Source organism: Porites lutea, chromosome 14 (assembly GCF_958299795.1).
Source record: "Porites lutea chromosome 14, jaPorLute2.1, whole genome shotgun sequence".
NCBI classification, from domain to species: Eukaryota; Metazoa; Cnidaria; class Anthozoa; order Scleractinia; family Poritidae; genus Porites; species Porites lutea.
In genome coordinates, this window is record NC_133214.1 from 13,906,657 (window position 1) to 13,926,058 (window position 19,402).

The window sequence follows — 19,402 nt, forward strand, 5'->3', positions numbered from 1 at the left end:
CTATGGCCTAAGAAAATCATACAAGAAATTTGATAACGAAAAAATTCCTGCGGCTCGAAAATTCCCCCAACCCCCCCCCCCCCCCCCCCATAACGTTTCTAATGGTCCGTCCCTTAACGAGAGATGTCGAAGGGGCGATCAAAACCTCTGTTTGGCGCGAAGACTTATTACAAATGACGTAGCTGAAAATTCATTGATTGATTGGCTGAAAATAGATATCAGAACACATGTGTTCTGGTAACACAATGGCTCATATAATAACTTATTCTTATTCTGAAAACTGTCAAGTGAACGCGCCATAATTCATCAGTGATCTACAAATGTATCTCTATTTCTAGGGGTTGGAGTAATTACTGGACAAGCTATACACTCAGTATGGAAAATATTTAATTACTATAGCCCAATATCGCCTGTTAAAGGCGTGTTGTTTATTTATGGCATGCGTTTGCGATGTTTAGCTTTTTCAAACAAACAAAAAAAAGAGTTATTTTGCCCTTTCCCCCGGGTGGAGCATTTGCGCACAAGAAAAAACTGTTTGTCCACACAACGCGTAAATCGAAACTGACTGTCCGCCCCTCAAAAGAAACGAGTTATCTTGATCTCATATTTTCTTTCTCTCTTTCTTTCTTTTCTGTTTTTTACCACGGAAACACAAAATGTTGACTTGTTCGCTTAACAGTAAATGAATACTTCCAGATCCATTTCCTGCTCTTTGTTTTCTTGCTTTGTCTGCAATTTTTAATCTTTTTAAAAAAATGTGCTGAAATTAAAATTGTTATTTCCGTCACGTCGTCACGCTTGCAGACAATTAACTTCTCCTTGGTCTAGTTCCCCATGACTTTTTCTTGCGGAAAAGTCCTGGGAACGAGGTTGGGCCTCATTTTCATATCTTTTTCCCAGAATGAAGGCGGAAGTAGAAAGTAACTTCAGCGAAAAGGAGTGAAATTCGATTATTGCAGCTACAGAAAGTTTGCTTAATCAAGTCTTCGATAAATTGCTTCTTTAGTGTTTAGAGGTAAGTCGAGTGAACCGAAGAAACTTGTTAAACAAAACATCAGCTCGCCACGTTGTTTCTTTCACCTGGAAAATTAAAACAGGTATGTTCAGTCTTGAAGTTTATTAACCTTAAAATATAATTTTGCACATAAATGTTGAATTATTTAAAACATAAGCTTACGTGCCGAAATATTATTAAAGGTGAATCTAGGATCAGTCAGTAATCTGTTATTCTGTTCTTCCTTTTTATATTTCAAGCCATAGTTACATTATAAAACATACCAGATCAGAAGAAATGCTCATGCAATCATTCTTCGGTATTCGTAGATACACTTCAAAATATAATGTGAAAACATTTTAGCGTAATACCGATCGTAGTATATAGCACCCCTTGGTGATACCTCTGACTAATATTGATTTTATCATAGCATTGCAAACTGAGAGCTCAGAAAAACGAGTATTTTAAAAGCGAAAGCACTTTCTTTTGAATCTTCGCTCTCCGGCAAAGGCCCGGAGTCGATGTAGCAGAACGATCAGTCATGGCAAAGATGACCAGTTTGCCAAATGGATAATGAATTATATTCAATTACAGTGAAACCTCTCGTTAATCCGACCACAGGAGAGTCATGAAAAATGGATATATGAACGAGAAGTTTTTCGTTAGGTAAATTAAAACATTGTGTTTTCACGTTTACCTTTCCAAAGCCGCCCGTCCGTTGTGTATCTTTATAGAATGGGGGATCGCTCACTTTTAATGCATTCACAGCTCAAAAAAATTATAAAGGGGTTGGCAGAAGACAAATCATTGTGAGCAGCTACTATCTGTTACTTTACATTCACAAAAAAATGGTAAAAGTCTTATAAAACACAAGAACAAGTTTGGGCTTGATTGCATGGAGGTGGGGGACCCCAGGTAGGTGAGGTGACCCGCTTTGGTAGGGTAACCGGACCGTTCATATAGTCTCTCATTTTAATTTGATCACGATTACATGATAGGTGGGGTAACCCACCACATGTTTCCTCACCCATCTGGGGTCGCCCACCTCCATGTAAACAGGCCCTAAGAGAAGCTGTATAAAAGGAAAGAAAAACGAGCAAAGCAAGGAACGAAGGACTGGAAGGAGGGAGGCTGGAAGGAAAAGTAGGCAGCTTAGTATTCCTAGAAGCTAAGACTGAAGTTAGATATATTGTCACACCTAACACTTTTCTACATTTTTGAATCTTATATTGTTTTATTTTCTAATTACTGCATGCTTCAGATACAAAGGTTGAAGCCCGTTAGATCTCTGACGCTTTGGATCCAATATGGCAGGTTAGTGTTCGGTCAGAGCACTATAATTTTAGTTCCTGCATGTTGTCATATGGGATTCAGATCCTTCGAACGAAGGGAAAGGTAACATTTTCATGCACAATCCTAATGCCCTGAAAATACACGAAATAAATGACTGGCAATCGGTGATTTGAAAACTAGTAATTATTGCATGAAGCTGAGTATGCTTGCGTTCGACGCAGAACTCACTTCTAATGCAAATATGCAGCTTCGGGATCACCTAGTACCAACTTGCTAAGATAGAGGGAGCCTGGGATCATAATCATTGCATGCACTCCGCAATCTTTGATTAATATCACCAATATGAAGGTTCTGCTACTTAACGAGGCGTATACACTAATGTATACGAGATCTTAATAATTCATCGCAATATAAGAAGCCGAGTTGAACGAGTAATAATACAATTATTGCATTATCCGTCCAAGCTCAAAACATGCTTTTTTCCTACTTACTTCTATGTACAATTCTCTTCTTCAAAACATTTTCTTGTTCCTTGGCAAATTAGTTTTATGTTTATTCTGGCAGACATTTTTCATAACGCAGTTGTCATCCCTCAAGTGGTATTTGCGTATTATTGCTATGTTTTTCAGACAGTATTTGTACTATTTCTCCTCATAACATGTGATGGCATGAAGGTTTGATTTCGGCCTGCGTTGTCAAAAAACTTTTCAGGATTTTGAGTTTTTCTTTGACGTCAACCAAACCGTTACTGTAGCATTCAATCTTTGCTTGTCAAATGAAGGTGACAATAAAGAGCATAAAAAAATGAAAATAAAAATAAATGTTGGCGAGAACTTACCGATTCGTTTTCACCCTTCCATATCTGTGTTTCTTCCGGATTGAGAAGCTCTATAGAAACAATTTCACCTCAATCTAAATTTGCCATGTTTCCTTGAGCAGGTAAAAGTATTGAGAGCTATGATGATGATCGATGTGTGTGAACAACTTGTTCCAGTTCGGTGCCGTTGTTGTTCATAATATACCCACACGAAACTGCTATCCGGCAGAGTGTAAACATAGCATATTAGGGTTTTGTAAGCTGCTCTGACTGCCACCTCAGACAAAATGTCGGCAAAATTGCTATAGCGAAGGTCCAAGAATTTGTGAAGAGCAGAGAACTCCTGGACTAGGAAAAGGCAAAAGCCCGAGAATACTGCGGTTAGGGTTAAAGACCCAGGGGTAGTCAGTAAGGTCGGGAGAAAAGGTGCTACGAAAGGTTTTCCTACTTGAAAACTTTCGTCGCTTCGTTTCTGACTGACTGCTGCGGATGCGGAATAGACCTAATGAAACACGTCAGTCGTTACATTAAAGCATACATCCTCCAAATTTGGTCACCTCTAGCTGGCCATTAAAAAGTAGCCTTGGGATTTAAGTCAATCTGAAACGGATAATAATTAAAAGTGAAAAACAAGGAAGAAAAATAGTGAGCCGAATTAAAATTTCAGTCCTCAAAAACAGTTCATTTTTATCATGAAGAATGTCCATAATTTCTTTTTCTTTTTTATGTCATTTTAAAAGAAAAAGGTAAAGGAGGAATAAAACCACGCAACAGTTCAAGATCAGGATTTTCGAGGGCTAGAGGAGGTCGAGGAACCTACTACAGAGGTGTTGGGAGTGATCCGCACGCGGAAGGCCGGGGAAGAGGGCGTGAAGAACAGAGAGGTCGAGGATCAGTTAACGACGGACAGAGGCGGTCACGTGGAAGAAGGGGTAATTTCGTCCTCCTTCCTCTCCCTCTAAGAAGTGTTTGAGGCCGTTTTTTTTCCGCCCTGGCTCCTCATCCCTGCCCGGGATGAATTTGTGAGAAAGCGTGGCTTTTCTGTTGTGAACCTTAAGACCTCAGTGCATCTCTGAATCGTCTTATGAATATTTAAAACAAGCGACTAGGTTTTAACCACGGGAATGGTGAATATTAACCGGTCCCCTTATATTATATAGTCGCACATTAATTTCCGACCTCGCTCAGGTGATTTTGTGACTCGTTGTGGAGGCCCGGGCGATAAACTCCATATCCAAGATGAGTAAATTGCTCCGTGTTAGGTTCCGTCGTAAAGCTTTTCGAATTAGCGCCACGTGAAAGGGGAGGTGCCGCAAGGTCCTAGGCATCATTTTTGGTATCGTGGTCCTTTATAGGCTAGTTAAATCTCACAGGATATAAACCGTTGCTATAACCTGAACGACCCGTTCATGTTAACTTTTAAGTTAACTTGAACAAAATAGCCCACTATGTGTGCTTCAGTATTTGGTAAAAGAGAAAGGAGGTAATCTATCATTTTGTTGAACAGATGCAGCTTCTCGTGGATTCATATTGGACACTCGATATGAGGCAAACAAACTTTATGTTTTGGGTTTAAACAAAATAACCACCAAAGATGGTTTAAAGATGTTCATGGAGAGAATCAGTGAGTGTGATGTCAAACATATTCTTTGGTTTAAGCCAAAAGGAAAGGCCATTGTGACACTGAATCGTCGAATTTCAGGTGGGTATGTGGTCGCTGATTTCAAGGTTATCAACGATAAGTTTCTGGGATTCTTACTTTTTTGTAGCCTGCAAAAAAAGCGTTAGTATAATCTGCAGAATTGTCGTCATTTTTTTGCGTCTTTCAGGTTGGCGAGGGTAAGCGCGAGGCTGGCGTGGAACGTCAGTATGCACCACAGACAGTTTTTCGTCTTCCTTCCGTCCCTGCTGTCTGGTGGTCTATGCCCGCCCCGTGCTTGCCCTCGCTCGCCTGAAAAACGCAAAAATAACGGCAGTTAATTCTGCAGATTATATCAAAAGAGATTTGAAGAGCATCGAAAATGAAACTCAAATACATACAGTGTTTTGCAACGTGCCAACCGCCAACTACCGCGATAATAATATTATTCAATCAATGATTGCGCATACTGACCTCCAAACTGGTTCGATTCGCGACCGGACTAACACGCAAAGGTTTTACGTAACTGAGGATAGTAGAAGGTAAATAAATGCCTTTGTTTTGCATCTGCAGTGGTTTAATAGACCTTCTACGGTCTTCATGATCACCTTCACGATATGCTTGTTCTGGGACTTCAAAAGAAAAGGAAGAAACACTAAGCCGGACATAACAACCTTTGGCAATGATTCCCCTTAAGTAGTGGGGTACAGATGTTTTACTCCTTTTTTGTGGATTTAATTCACTTTTTGAGTGGTATACGTTAACGCCGAGGACGTCATGCATCTTATTAAGATAGGATGGTGTCAGAATACCCTAGGGGTTGACGTCATCAAAAAGCATTGAAATCATAATCTATAAATAGAAAAGTGATATCATGTCCCTACTTGGTCATGATGATGCCATAATTTATTCAGGTAAGATGATATCATGGTTTATTTTAACCAGTCACTGATTGGTTGGTGTAAAATAAACAAAAAAGACATAGAGGTAAACTGAAAAATCTTTATTTCAATTTTTGGTTGGCCATTAACAAAGCCGTTCTTTCTAGTCCCGGTATTTGGTGATCTGGCATCTGATTAGCATTTGGCATCTGATTCGCGTTCACGTGCATTACGTGTGTTTTCACTCATTAAGTAGATTAAGTCTTGGTTCTAAGTCTTTGTGAATTTTATGCAAATTTTTCCAAAATCGTTGTTAAAGACAACCTCCAGGAATAATTAATGGTAAGGTAAAATAACCTTTAAAAAACTTGAAAAAAGAAATCCAAATTCCTAGGTCACGTGATCGACTGCTCCCTTTTTTGTTTGAAAATTGCAACCAACGATTCCCACCACTTGATAAACGTAAAACTCCAGTTTCTCTTAATCAAAACTTTGACACTACAAAGTGTCTACGAAATCAACTCGGAATGGTTGGAATCTTCACACTTTGTTGGTGCAATTGGTGCTCACTGACAAGTGCCAGTCCTCCTCTAACTAAAATTGTCGTTAGGACAAAGAAAAAATGACTTCGTCTCATTCCAATCGTTTTTAGCCACTGTTTGGACCTACGAAAGGACAACGGTTTGCTTTCTACATTGTGGGCATTTCGAGCCAAAGGATTTCTCGATAAAATAGCGCGTGCCTGGTCACGTCATGCAGTTATAAACAATTTTTAGAATGAAATTTGAAGATTTTTTATTGAAGTGCAACTGAGCGTAAAAAACAGAATTGTCAAGAATACATCACAGAATACATCAAGGAAAATTAACGGAGTTTTGGATACGTAACTACAAGAGACGCTCGGAGGCCAGGAAAAACCCCTACAAAAAACCTGCGAGAGATGGGAAAAAATAGAGGAAACCTGGGTAGGAAAAAGCCAAAAAAAACCTCCACGACCTTCCTATGAAGCCGAAAAAATAACAATAATAAACGAAAGTACACACATCATATATATAGATAAATTCATTGAACGTAGATCAAGCTTCAATAGAGTTAAGCTCTATTTTTAAAATCAATCAACTGATCTAAATAAATCCTAAATATATATAAAATTTAAATTAAACGCAGAAAAGGAAGCGTAAAGACCGAGAATGACTCGCATACTAAACAGCCATATTTATATCAGAATACAAATACCTCTTAGCACGTATTAAAACAACAATTGCATTCAGGAAATACTGGAGACACAATCATACAAAACATCTCACAATTAATTCAACAGCTACAATAATAGCGAACAGAAATCAATTCTCTTCTAATGCTTCGCAACCGAAGAGAATTTACAACTATAAAAAATGAGGAGGAGGAGGAGGAGGAGTAAGTAAAAAATAATGCATAGTGTAAAAAAGAACTAGATTGCCTTTTTTGGTGGACTCAATATATATTTCTTTAAAATCACAAAGTATTTTTTTCTTTTTCCAATTATTAAAGGGTCATAAAGTTGATTTCCTGTGTCTTTAAAAGAAACGTGTCTGGTTTTATTGCGAGCATTTATTAGTCACATGTTTCAATTAATCCTTCCTAAGTTTTTTTATTATTATTATTATTGTTTTGTGTTTTATGATAACATGTCAAGGCTGTCTCTTGTGTCTAAGGGACTGTTTACATGGAGGTGGGGGACCCCAGGTAGGTGAGGTAACCCGCTTAGGTGGGGTAACCCGCCTGTCCATATAATCTCTCATTTAAATGTGATCACGTTTACATGTTCGGTGGGGTGACCTGCCACATGTTACCTCTACTAGGTGGGGTCCCCCACCTCCATGTAAACAGTCCCTAACTTTAGAGCCAATTTGTGTTCAAATGTCAGCACATTGTTGTTCTTCACGTTCGAATTTCTATGCAAATGTGCATTGTTAACTCGCATAATTAACCGACTAACGGCGCCTGAAACAAGACCCCCTTCAGGAGTTTGTCATTTCCTCGAGATAGAATGGAGAAAAAGGTCAGCAGAATATGGCCCGTAAGTACTTTTCGTCCATGACGTCATCGGCGTTAATTTTTACCACTGAAAAAGTGAATTAAATCCACATAAAAAAAAGTAAAACATCCCTACCCCACTACTTCCTTAGTGTCTGTTCCTTGGCCACACTATATAAATTGGAGCCCAGCCCCGTTGTTATTGTGATGGTCTTCCTACGCCAATGTGGTTAATTTAGTTTTAAAAATAAACTTTCTCAGGTTTTGTAGCTTATTGTGATTGCAATTTATTCTTTCAGATTACAAATTTGATAAAATTCGCGAAGAGGCTAAGAATAGGAAGCTGGACTATGAGTTCGTGTTAATTGAAAGAGCACCGGTGTGCAAGAGCATCTTCGTGAAAGGAATTCCAGAGGACACTCCCCAAGAGACCATTGAAAAGTACTTTGATAAGTTTGGTGTGGTGGAAAAGTTGGTGTCTAACACAACAGAGGTCAAAGCAAATAAGGCGAAAGAGCAAAGAGCGATCTTGTATTTCAAGAAAGAGAAAAGTAAGATTTTTGTAATTTCTTCATACTAACCTCTTTCCTACTGTTTTATAAACAATTGCAGTCGGTAAAGTGAAGGCAGGCGATCGTGATAGTGTTTCTAGGGAAAAAAGCCGGAGTTAGGCCTAAGCCGAAACGTCAAACTTTTCCCGAGACGAACCAAACTCTAATATGGGTCGACCTATATTAAGTTTTTAAAGATCGAACTTAGGATGTGTTGAACCAATCCACTCTTGAATCAGACCAAAAGGCAATCTAGCCGGCTAGCAGGTGTTCAGTAATAATTTTTCTCCCGAACGAGGCTAAAAGATACATTTCATACAAATTTTTCAATTTTTTAGTTTGGTTCGTCGTATGTGAATATCGACGTTTGCCCCGCCCGGAGATCTTTATTGGACGTTCTATCCGTCTGATAAGTAGACGGCTGGCCGGGACGTGTTGGACGCTCTAAACTCATTTAGAGAAAGTTAACTGAGCCAGACGTCGAACTTCTCATGAACTTAACTTACTAAGTTTGGTTCGCCTCATGAAAAGTTCGTCCTTCGGTCTAGGCCTTACATCGCGGATGAGTTTTAAAACTTTCATTTCATAACTTTACTCTAGAAATTCGGAATACAAGGAAGTAATAGCAGATTTTAAAAGGGGAAATGTAAGAAAAAGTTAGAAAGTAATCACCTAACTTCCCGAGGGTTACTGGATCACTACCGTTTGACTTTTAATTGCTTGTTTACATCTGAGCAAGAGCCATAATAGGACGTGATCTGAGTCATTATGAATTATAGGATGTAGAGCGGGGACAGCAACACCAACGTCAAAAAAAGCCATAGGTTTTAATACTAAGCAAAACAGTAATTTTGCTCTTGCGTTTATTACCTCATCGTCAACCGCTTTGAAATGGCGCCAAACATTTTCGTGTATACAACCCACGTACAGAGTACATTTTCATCTTAATTAAATACCGGAGGGTACTCCTGGGAATTCTTGGTGGGGGTGTGCCGCCCGGTTCTTCAAACCCTGACCCGATTTCAGACCAAAATATGTTCAGATTTTCCACACCCGTTTTCAGACCTGGCCTTTAGGCAGAAATTATGTTATCATTACGTAGATAAGAGCGCAAACAAAAAAATTCTTCAAATCCATTTCGAATTCGCATATTTCTCTTTCTTTCTTACTCATTTGGAATTGAAACGATAAAGACGTACGTTCATACACTCTCGTAGTTGACTAGAAAACCATACCCGATTGCAGACCAAAATTGGCAAAACCCTGCCTGATGGGGTGGCACATACAGGCTATATAGCTCATATAAGAGAGTACCCCCCCCCCCCCCCCCACGAGATTAAATATCGACTTTCTTCTGTTCTAAAGGTGTGAAGAACATTGTAGAGAATGATCACTTCCTTGCTGATAAAGTTCACTTGCACGTGGAGAGGTACTACCCTTTTATGGGTACAGTAGAACCCGTTGACGATAAAGGGCCACGATATGCCCCAGACGCGGAGATGCTAGTGTCTGAACTCCCGTATTTTCACATGGATGTGGATATGGATATTATCGAATATGTGACCAGCAAGTGTAATCAAGGTTTAGAACTCAAAGACAGACTATCCCGTGAGCATGCACACATCAATTTGACCAACAAAGATGGGTATGTTCTTATCAAATACGGCTCTAGAAGCCAGAAGCCAGATGAAGATTTTGATGAAGATGAATGGGAAAGACGTTGTATCGAGATTATAACTGACTTCCTTGAGCGTTTCGCAGTGAGAGACATTCCAGTCGATAAAGATATATGGGAGCCAGTCATTGACCAGCTTCCTCAAATTGAAATGATGTTTCCAAGTTTTTCTGCCCAAGTAAAAAAGTTTGAAGATTTGAAAGGGTTAAGATTAATCTGCCTCAAAAAAGATTTGCCCAAGTTTGAGGAAAAAGTTCAACGTCGGCTTGCAGAAATCGCGCAAGCAGAGCTGGATAAAACACTTGAACAAAAAACTTTGACAGATATACCCAACGAAAAACTTCAGCTTTTTAAGAATGCTGAAATAGAGCATATGCTTAAGAAAGATGTCCATCCAGATGTGAAAGCTGAAATCGATTTGAGCAAAAGAAGTATTTTCTTGAAGACTCCCAAAGATCATATGCTTGCCACCACAGCCTATCTTCGCAAACGCCTAGAGGAAATCGACCAAAATTCATTTTCAAGTCCTCCAGAAATAATAGAAATTTTGAAGACAAAAGTCGGAAAAAGAAAGCTGAATGATGCATTAAAGGACGCGACAGCTGAAGGGTGCGCCTTCAATGTTGTCGAAAAAAACAATGCAGTTCTGTTTCTGGGGAGAACTCTATCAGATACCGTGAAGGGCCTTGAACTAGCCAGAAAGGTACTTGTTACTGGCAAGCTTGACTTAAAAGACAGTGATAACGAGTTACTGGTATCTTCGAAATGGGATAATCTTCGTCGTGATTTGGAAAAGAGCCTAAAAATTCGGTGTGAGAGACGATTGACGGAATTTCACGTATTTGGAATGCAAAAAGATGTGGAAAAAGCTTTAAAGAAAATGAGAGACATTTTAAATGAAAAGATAGCAACAGAAGGTGAATTTAGATTCGATTCACCGGCGTATAAAAGATTATTCCACGACTTTCACAAGCATGAAATAACAAAACTCGAAGAAGACCTTTCGAAGTTTTCAGTCAAAGTAACGTCCAACGAACGTGGAGATTTATTCTTCACGGGGACAGCTGAAGGTGTAAAAGAGATCAAAGACAAGTTCAAGGCCTTTCAAGACGAAATAATCGAAAAGCATTTCTACATTTCCTTGCCAGGAATGAGGAGTTTCCTGGCGAAAAACAAAGGTGAACTTGTCGGGACTGTGGAACGGGAAAACAAATGTGTCATCGAAATTGAAGAAGTCTGCGAAGAACATCTGGATGAACAAGTCGATAGCGATGACACGTCCAGCCTCGATACGGACAACGAGAACGAGGGCTTCGATGAAGATGACGAAACATTTAGGACTCTAGAGGGAAAGAGAATAATCTACAAAAGAGGAAAAATAGAGGAAGAGGAGGTATGCGTTTTTTTTTAGCTTTTTTTGGTATTGATTTCGATTAACCGTCTTTCTGTTTACGGAATCCACGAGCCTTTTCATATGATATGGTGACGACTGGTGAAAACGCACCGTGACTGACGCGTTTCATACTTTTAAGGGAACACGCTGAAGTGCGTTTTGTCACGCTGAAGTGCGTTTTGTCACACTGAAGTGCGTTTTGTCTAGTTTGAAACACGAGAAGTAACTCAGTAGTTCTACACTGAACAAACTAATAGTTCCCTCGAATTTCCCTCGCGAAACATTAAGACCCTCGTTAAAACAAAACTAACCGTGTTTCCCTCGGCAGATGATATCAAGTACTAGTGGTCTATTATCAATGCTGCGTTATGATTGGTTGATCTACTTCTAAGTTATATGTTATAGCCCACTAGTAGCGAAAAGTGCCGGCTTTGAAAACCAAAACAATGGCGGCTGAATCGTGTTTTGCTAGCTAAAGTTGTTTTGTCTGGATATTTTTGACCAACTAATTGGATTTTACTAAAACAATTATTCCTCTCGCCCTCATGGCTTCTGAGTCAATAGCCCATTCGGCGTTCGGCCTCATGGGCTATTGATTCAGAGCCCGTTCAGACTCGTTGAATAATTGTTAATTATTTTTCTTTTATAAACAGGCGGATGTGCTGGTTTGCTCAGTCGGTTCAAACTTGAATTTGTCGATTGGAACGCTAGCACGTGCCATGAGCAAGGCCGCTGGTCCAGCTTTAAAAGAAGCGCTTCCTAAGGAAACGAGTATCATGAGACCAGGGGGAATTGTTCATACGTCGAGCGTAGGAAAATTGCCATGCCGTCACGTGGTGTTCTGTGTGTGTTGTCCTTGGGATGAAGGATTAAGTGATGAAAAAGAGGTAGGAATAGTACAAAGCTCTTTAACAGCATCGATTATTAATGGTTCCTTTCGACGTCCAAGTAGAGTGGCATAAGCCATGATGTACTTAGGCTTAAGACATATATTTAGCTCCGTACTTAGTATTTAACAGACAAATTTGTAATTTATATATGAGAGTACGGTTTTTTTCTTTCTAAACCTAAATTTAAAACTAACTGAGCCTTTACTACTTTCGTCTTCACTTCAAGCAAAAATAATGTTGTCTTAGAAATGTATTTCCTTAATTTTTAGCAGAACCTATAGATTAATATTAATTTGTAAGGAACTCTGACTACCAGCAAAATATTTCCTGTAGTTTTCACCTCATAATAGTGTATCCTTCACACGACACCATGCGCGTTGGGCAACAGGAAGAACTAACCCTTTTTTGAATGACATGAGGTCAGACTAATTTTCTTTTAATCTCGTTGTATTGCCATTAAAAGGAGTGACAGAATAAGCCTTTTTCAGTTTTGAATCCTTTGGGAAAAACCTTGAGATTTCGACTTTTTTCGGTCTGTATATAGAGACCCTTTGGGACGAAGCGGGGCCATTTATACGAGGAAAAATAAGACGCGTCTTACATAAGACGCGAACTTTCCGTATAAACGGCACATTTCGTCTAAAATAAGACGCGGCTTAGCTAAGACGCGTCTTATTAGATAAGACATGCTCGTATAAATGGTACAGTTCGCGTATTATTTAAGACGCGTCTTATTTTTCCTCGTATAAATGGCCCTAGTGTTTAGATGGTTTACCGGCATGGACGCGACTCTTTACAGTGTTGAAAGTCGTCTGACTTAAAACTAAAGAGGGCCTCTTTAGTTTTAAGTCAGACTAGCTAAGTTTTACATTAAAACCAGTAGCACTCACTGTCATATCATTTCTTGGAGCTTTTCAATGACCCGTTAATTTGTTGTTGTTGTTGTTTTTTTTTTCCTTTTAAAGATTCTTCAGACGTTGGTAAGGAAGTGTTTTGACAAAGCGTTGGAGCTAGGGTCGTGTTCCATTGCTTTACCACTCATTGGTACCGGTAATCTCCGTTTCCCGTATGAAATTGCCGTTCAGGTCATGGTGGATGAAGCCCTCAGCCACAGCAAAACTTACCCCAACTCACCCATAGAAGAGGTTAAATTCGTTGTACACAAGGAAGATAAATCTGGGTTGTTAGCCTTCGAGGAGAAATTTAGGGATATAAAGAAAGACCCTGAACGAGAAAGATTTATGCTTCCTGGAAACCCCTTGACCAGGCACTTACATTGTAACAAAGTTGAAGCGCCGATTCTAACAGGACCGAGATGTACAAGAGCCTATATAGGTGACACAGCTGTGGAAATAGCACGTGGAGACATTACCAAAGAGTCCTCAGAGGGCATAATCAGTGTTATAGGCGAAGATCTTCAAATGAAAAACGGTGTGTTGAGTGCGGCCATAGCTGATGCTAGCGGTAGTGAGGTCCAAGAGGAGCTGACAGCGTTTATATCCCAAGTGTCTAAAACGGTTTTGAGAACTTCTGCTGGACACTTGCCAGCCAAATGGATTGTTCACATGGTCGTACAATCAGGAAACAAGCAACACCTCCAAGCTTGTGTCCAATCAGCTCTTCAGGAAGTCCATTCCATGGAATTGAAGTCGATTTCTATTCCTGCGATTGGTAGCGGTGGGCTAGGTTTAAGTCCACAAGAATCGGCAGAAGTGGTTTTGGGTTCAATCTACTCCTTCTTGATGACAGTGGGCCCTCCCATCACTGTTCGAGAAATAAGAGTTGTTGTCCTCGATGATGATTCAGTAGAAGAGGCGTTTGCTTGTACCCTCCAACAGATGACTTCCGAGTCCAGTAAAAGCTACAGCTCCCCGGCTCAAGGCGATAAAGAAGAAGAGGCAATCGGAACTAAAAGAACAATAGAGGGCTGTCGACACAAGGTGGTGGTGTATCGACGACACGAGGTTTGTGAAGATGCCATAGCGGCTCTAGAGGCTGGTGTAAATAAAGAATGTCAATCTGTTGACTTCAGCGAAGATGCCGTACACCGTTTACCAAAACGGTGCATCAAGGAATTGAGGCGAAAGGGGCGTGAGGAAGATGTTAGTCTTGATTTTTCCCGACCAGGGACTATCGCCTTAAAAGGATTTCCATCTGATGTCCTGAAAATGCACGGAGAAGTTTTCAAAGTGGTTCAAGATCAGATTAAGGAGGAACATCAACTGGAACGCGCTCAAATGACGTCGCGAAATATTCAGTGGTGTTACCTGAGTGTAAGTGGGAAACACGAACCATTTGAAATGATGGCGAATTATGACATAGAAACAGCGTCTCAGTCCAAGCAACCTTCTGTCTCTTTCACGCACAAACATTTAAAGGCTGAAATTAAATTTGACCTCCACCAAGTCAAGTTTCTGAAAACGGGGGCAGTAAAGAAGATCTTTCGGAAAGAAGGCAAGTGTCTATTAGTTTATAGATTTTACAGTTTGTATATGTCTGTTAGCTCCGTTCCCGGGCCCTAAGAAAAGGTCTATTTTCGGTAAACAAATGTTGAATAAATCAAGAATCTAAAGGAAATAAAATCTCTTCGTAAATTAGAAAAATAATATTAAGAAAAATAACAGTGAATCAAGTAACTTTTACAAGTGCGAACTTTTTCGTTGAACTACTGTCCTTGAATGGCACATTACGTTGTTCGGCCCTGCAGAAATCTGTGCTATAGGTAACGTGTCCATGAAAGATGAAATTATGTTTGTTAATGTAAACAGTTATAGGAAATTGCACTTTCTTTTCTTTGATTTAGTTATTCCCCTTCCCCCTGAGTGGGATAGCCATCCCCTGGATCAAAAAGGACGGGAAAAGAGGCTTCATCTAGTCCTTCTTGAGGAAAAGTCGTCCGAGTACCAGGGAGTTGAGTGCATGTTTATGCAATCTATCACGAACGAAAAGGTATGTATTAACAGAATTACATACAGGGTTTTGCGTCCATACTGCCATTGAAATTAGAGTCCTGGTCAGTCGGTGATTTGCAATGTTTTAAAGTTGTTGGTAGTCTCAGCGTATACAAAGGGCGAATTCGTTCTCAAATCATTGGCCTAAACTTTGCACCCCATTTTTTCCCTTTGTTTTAAAGGTCTGTCTCATAAGTATTCAGAGGGTCCAGAACCCACCAATATACCGTTCCTATACGATGAAAAAGCAAAGCATGGCGGAGAAGAATGGAAACCACAAAAACGAAAGTTATCTGTTTCATGGAACAGGATATCACAATGTGAAGGACATCTGTGCTCACGGATTTAACCGGAGCTTCTGTGGAAGTAATGGTAAGACTACACCAGTTCCTCCTTAAAAATAGGTAGCTTTCGATAACATTAACGTAGGCGCTTCCTTAGAGAGAAATGGGCTCCCTTCAAACACTGCCCCTGAGAGAAATAACTTGAACTAAGGCTCAAGGGCAGCAACCTCTTAGGTTTCTCTCTTTTTTTCCCCTTTTTTTCTTTGTAATTAGATTTATTACTTTCTAAAAAAAATGTATAATATTCTATTCTAGCGTAAGCCATGCAGTATGAGGCGAACCGAGGCACTCGCCTCGGTAAAATTTTACCAAATACTGTCGATTTTTATTTTTTTTATCAGACTGATAATATTAGAAGATTTCATACGGCTAATTTCGTACAACGGACCGTGTGTTCGCCTCGGCCGTAGTTTCTTCCTGGCTACGGCCTAAAGTGTTCATGTCGGTCTGTCATACAAAAAGTAATGGTAGGGTTAGGAAGAAAAGAACCACAGAAACTGTTGAATCGACAATTATGGCTAATGTGTATGAAGATTGTGGGCTATGACTGGACTAAAAGTACGTCATATGGGATGCTGCTATAATCACTTGCGATTTGAGATGTTTCTGAAGAAAATAGGAGTATATCAGCTAAAAGAAAAGTGAATGAGAACCATCTGAAAGATAGGAAGGTATTTGTTCAAATTAAAGGAGACCGCTGATGCAAGCAATCGAATTAAAAAACGAAACATTAAGCCCCCAAGGGGTAATGCAAGCACGTTTTGTTTAATTAATTTAGTGAAGACGATGGTATCATTTCTCTATAAAACCTGAATGTAAGGGGGAAAAGCTCAGGAACATAAAGTTGGAGGTCATGAAATCGAAGATCGTTGAACAAATTCAGACTTCAAGCTTGTGAATAAATTCCATATCGGATCATTCCGCATGAAGTTTTAGAGTTGTGATAAGATTTAATAGGGAGGGGGGCTTTATAGAGAATTTATGGTATTTTGCTTCTGGATAGGCCATTTGCACTTAGAGGACAGGTGACATCGTTTTTATGAAAATGAAAGTTATATGATTTTTCTGTTTAAAAAACGATTGGTGGGTCATATCTTTAACAAAATAATAGTGATTAGTTTTTTCAAACCTGCACCATTTTCTTAAAATGAGTAAGTTCTTAGCTGGTCACGTGACCAAAATGAGATTTTAAAATTATGAATTACCAATTTCTAAACACAAATTTTGCACTTAAACTTCAAGGAAAATGTTAAAAAGTTGATGTGGGAACGTTTACAGCACATCTGAGCGTAACTATCAAACTTTTAACAAGATCTAAGCAAAAGGTAGTTTTGGCCGCCATGTTGGAGGGCAAAAGTATGCCCTCCAACATGGCGGCCAATACAACTGATACTACTTTGTTGAAAAATCAAAGAGCCATATAAAATATCTCCTTTAAATGCGTTTCCTCTCAAATTTCGGGTGTAAGATAATTTTTATATGCTCTGTCAATTTTTGGCATCAACAAGATTCCAACTCATTGTTTAAAGGAAGCATTGGTCACGTGACCTCTTAGTGCAAGTTGTCTATTGCCGCTCATTCGAAAAAATCTTGTCAAAGAGTGATATTTTTTCCTACTACTTGTTTCATTGGGTTTTGTTTGAAGCCAGAGAGATATAGGTACCTGGGTGGTCGAATTATCCATGGAGTTGAGAGTTGTGTCTTTCAAACAAAGGAAATCTCGATATGATGCCGGGAGATCTTGATATGGTTTTTAACTAAAGAAGCTGCATCAAAATGTTATTCATACTGACGGTCTACCAAAATTTTCTTACGCACGAACATTTCATCTTTACTGAGTACAAGTTCATTCTATTTCTTATAGGAGTTAGTTATGGAGAAGGCGTGTATTTTGCAACCGAAGCTTCTTACTCTCTCTCATTCTCAAAGTCGCCGAACTCTAAAGGTGAATGCTGCATGTTTCTCGCAAAGGTACTATCTGGCAAATATGCAACTGGAAAAGAATGTATGAAGACACCACCTCCGATAGACCCCAACAAAGGCGAACTTCTCTATGACTCAGTCGTGAACTCTACTGATGATCCGACTGTCTTTGTGGTATTCCAAGATGACCAGTCTTATCCCGAATACCTAATCACTTTTAAGTGCTTATCTAGTTATTACTAAGAAGCCCAGAGGCATAGCGTCGAATTAGATAAAATACTCACTACAGCTGAATATTAATACCATAGGTAGCCCAAGCTCGAAGTATGATGAGCGTGGGCACAGTTGTCTATCCTTCAGCAGGAATTAAGGCTATAAAGAAGGATTTTTTATCGGGAAAAATGATTGTTTACGAAAACTAAATATATCAAAGAGATTTATATTAAAAAGGACTTACCCTACAGAAGTTGTGTGCTAGTTATTCTTCGCGTGTTTTCGCCGAACCGATTTATGGCCATTTTCTTGGTTTCAGTAGATCCGGTTTGTTCGTCCATGCATTCAAACCCATAAATCGCCATGGGTGTTTATTTTTTTAAATTCATATCTCGGTCATATTATTTGTAGGTTTCATGAACAGTCATTGAATTGTTTTCCCCTTAAAGATCCTTATATTTTCGAACAGAGTTTTAACTCGGTGTCGACGCTCATATTTCGAGCTTGGTACTCCACTGAATATCTGATCTTAACTCAATCGTGCGTAAGTGCGCGCTAGTTTGCATTGTAAACGTACTGATTTAGCAACGTATCGTAGTTCAAGTTTCAGATCGATTCAGACCGCATCTGGCTTTTACTTGGTATAAATGATTATTTGTGAATCAATTTCATGTTAGCCTACAACCAATTTTTGAGCATTTTGGTATTTTACATATGGTTTGGAGCACCAGTAGGTACATGGCATAAATTAATTGTACACAATTTTCTTAAAACTAAATCGATTCAGTTAAACACGACCGCACTCGATGCATAAAACAGATATCGTGAAATTATTACACAATTCACCACTTAATATATAAGAATTTTGGAGCAGTTTATTCATTGTCGGTTAGCATTACCTCACTTAGGGTAGATATTTGGGTTAGGGAGAGGTGGGTGGGAAGTTTCTCAGACCACAACTTCGGCCAGACTGCCGCCTTGTTAACAAATGGGCGTCATAAAATTGGCTCAAAGGAAAGAACTTCGTGGTGAAATCAAAAGGGGCCCTTAGTTTTGGTGACGTATTGCTTCACTTAATCAGGGGCCTTTTCTCAACCCAGGTGGCAGTGTTGTTATATCAAATCTTATGTATGATGTCCATAACAATATGATGGTACCTTCTGACATTTTAAATCTTTTTCAAGAAACAAGTAGCTGCCACTACTACAATAAAAGAGCATCGGCTTCAAGAAATTTTTATTTTAACAGTTCCGATCTAGAATTATATAAACTGTCTTTCTCTCGCGTTGGGGCTAAGCTGTGGAATGAGATACCCTGTAACATTCGACAACTCCCAAAGAATAAGTTCAAAAAAACACTCCGCAAATTACTTTTTCTGAATTCAGAAGATGACTATATTAATACGCCCACCTTAATTAAAAAGGTACTGAATTAGCCAAAAATGTCGAAATATAAGTTCTTGCTTATTAGTTTCTACTTTTACAATTTATTTGTTTAATTCTTTTTCCTTTAGTCCGTTATCTAGTCCACATCCATATTACGATTTTTATTTGATTTATTAGTAACTAACTGCAAACTTTCCTTAGTTAATAGCCTTATTCTTTATTTCTTATATTTTGCACGCATTGTCCCGCCTCGAATAGCCTTGCTAACTGCGGGCAATACTTTTGTAATTTTATTTATTTATTAATAAAGGTTTTTTGTTATTTTGTTGCTTTCAACTTATTTGTGAATTCATTCTGAGCGCCAAAAACCTCCGCGCCTATCACAGCAGCTAGACTACTAATTCAAACAAATCCTGTTCATAGTCTATCTTCTCTTT

General features: G+C 39.1%; 1 protein-coding gene across 2 annotated transcripts; it reads left to right on the top strand.

Moving 5' to 3' along the window:
- Positions 1 to 923: 923 nt before the first annotated feature.
- LOC140924117 (uncharacterized) lies at positions 924 to 19,289 on the top strand. 2 transcript variants are annotated; one of them, XM_073374135.1, is made up of 11 exons: positions 931 to 1,097; positions 2,256 to 2,308; positions 3,845 to 4,036; positions 4,612 to 4,806; positions 7,940 to 8,191; positions 9,557 to 11,259; positions 11,913 to 12,146; positions 13,115 to 14,603; positions 14,953 to 15,098; positions 15,283 to 15,472; positions 17,309 to 19,289. In XM_073374135.1, the coding sequence occupies exons 2-11, from the start codon at positions 2,302 to 2,304 to the stop codon at positions 17,608 to 17,610; spliced, it is 4,710 nt and encodes a 1,569-aa protein (XP_073230236.1). In that variant the 5' UTR covers positions 931 to 1,097; positions 2,256 to 2,301; the 3' UTR covers positions 17,611 to 19,289. The 2 variants fall into 2 exon arrangements, 1 of the variants encoding a protein (XP_073230236.1); XR_012164199.1 differs by lacking the exon at positions 17,309 to 19,289 and having other exon boundaries at positions 924 to 1,097; positions 13,115 to 14,422; positions 15,283 to 15,411.
- Positions 19,290 to 19,402: the final 113 nt, after the last annotated feature.

What these genes read in the sequence shown, in the direction of transcription:
- LOC140924117 (XM_073374135.1), top strand. An exon ending in GATTAAGTGATGAAAAAGAG is followed by an intron (nt 12,147 to 13,114) that starts GTAGGAATAGTA and finishes TTCCTTTTAAAG; the next exon opens with ATTCTTCAGACGTTGGTAAG. An exon ending in AATCTATCACGAACGAAAAG is followed by an intron (nt 15,099 to 15,282) that starts GTATGTATTAAC and finishes TTTGTTTTAAAG; the next exon opens with GTCTGTCTCATAAGTATTCA.